At 42.8% G+C, this 1,457-nt stretch overlaps 1 protein-coding gene across 1 annotated transcript; it reads right to left on the reverse strand.

Annotated features, from left to right (window-relative positions):
* Positions 1-334: 334 nt before the first annotated feature.
* On the reverse strand, positions 335-1,409 carry LOC116125436 (elongation of fatty acids protein 3-like). The gene has a single exon (XM_031411161.1). It carries the CDS (start codon positions 1,285-1,287, stop codon positions 475-477), a length of 813 nt encoding a protein of 270 aa, XP_031267021.1. The 5' UTR covers positions 1,288-1,409; the 3' UTR covers positions 335-474.
* Positions 1,410-1,457: the final 48 nt, after the last annotated feature.

The raw sequence follows: 1,457 nt of genomic DNA on the forward strand, positions 1-1,457 counted from the left end.
GGTTTAAAATCGGTTCAATCCGATTCGATTTCAGTTAGAAATTTTGCTTGAACTAGATTCCAATTCGGTTCAGAAAATAGCCACACCGGTACAGTTAACCGGTTTTCCCCACCCCTAGCCGGCCCCAACATCTCTTATCACCCAAAAAAAAAAAAAAATTCTACACGAAAACAAGTGAAAATATTATTCTCAATCACCAAGCAAGAACAACACTGACCAAATAAGTACATCAAACTAATAGACCTTGGCTATTATACATAACTGCACAAATACATTTTACAAACTTTTATTTTTTTATTAACAAATTTGTTTATATATTCGAAGTTAACCAAATGCACATTGATAATGTTCTTCCAAAAATAATATATAACAGAGAAATTATAGCTGTTGAATCAACTTAAATCGACATCAACACAATGCAATCAATCACAACCGTCCATAAACAAGAAACAAACCACAAAATTTCAATAAAAATCACAACCGTTTATCATCTTCCTCAACCCTCCTTTTCTTGTGATAATTCTTCCCATGAAAGTCAACAAAAAGAGCCAAAAGGGTAAAGTTGAAAACAGCATTGAAGCACCAACCCCAGATCCCGGAGCACCCTAATCCCGTAAAATGATACCATAGCATAAAAACCGAGACACAAAAACTAAACACAAACTGAACAATCTGGCAATCCGTCACCAATCTCTTCCACGTGGGCCGCATCCCCATGGCGCACAATAGATAGTACAAGTACATTATCACATGCACACTCGCATTAGTAACAAGAGCAATGGGAAATAAAGACTGCGAAGTATTTAACCACAAATAACACATGATCACAACCGTTGCATGATGGTACACGTGAAGGAAAGTGAGCCGTCGGATGGAGTTACTTAAAATGATCAGAAAGGTATCAAAAAATTCGAGAATTTTAGAGAGGTAGAAGAGGTAGGCCCAGAAGAAGAGGGGGCCGGAGGGTGGCGTACGGGGAGGGAAGCAGAGGGCGTGTCGGAGATTGGGGGTCTGGAGGAGGATAGAGAGAGAGCAACCGAGGGCGAGGATGAGGGAGAGGAGGAGGAGGAGGAGGCTGTGGAGGGCGGAGATGGGTTTGAGGAAGTGGGGAGGGAGGGAGAAGAGAGGGAAGTAACGGGAGAGGAGGAAGGTGAGGGAAAGGTAAGTGAGGAGAGTGAGGAAGAGGAAATGGGGAGAGGAGGCGAACGTGAGAGGTGGGGACCAAGTGAAGTGGAGGATGGTGGGATGGCTGAGGAGATGGTGGAGAGTTGAGGTGATTGAATCCATGGGAGAGGGTGAAGATTTTGTTTTGTGGAAACGGAGAATGGAAGAAGAGGATAGGTTTGGTTTGGAAGGGGGGTCAATTGGATTCAGGTTGAGTTTTTACTTTTAAACTTTTGTGGAGAAAGTGTTTTCAACGAATGTGGGCTAGGCTGAAAAACTCATAGCATGAGCCC

The sequence above is a fragment of the Pistacia vera genome, unplaced genomic scaffold (genome assembly GCF_008641045.1).
Source record: "Pistacia vera cultivar Batoury unplaced genomic scaffold, PisVer_v2 Contig1645, whole genome shotgun sequence".
Lineage (NCBI taxonomy): Eukaryota > Viridiplantae > Streptophyta > Magnoliopsida > Sapindales > Anacardiaceae > Pistacia > Pistacia vera.

Coding starts and splice junctions, on each gene's coding strand:
- LOC116125436 (XM_031411161.1), bottom strand. CDS start 1,287: ATGGATTCAATCACCTCAACTCTCCACCATCTCCTCAGCCATCCCACC.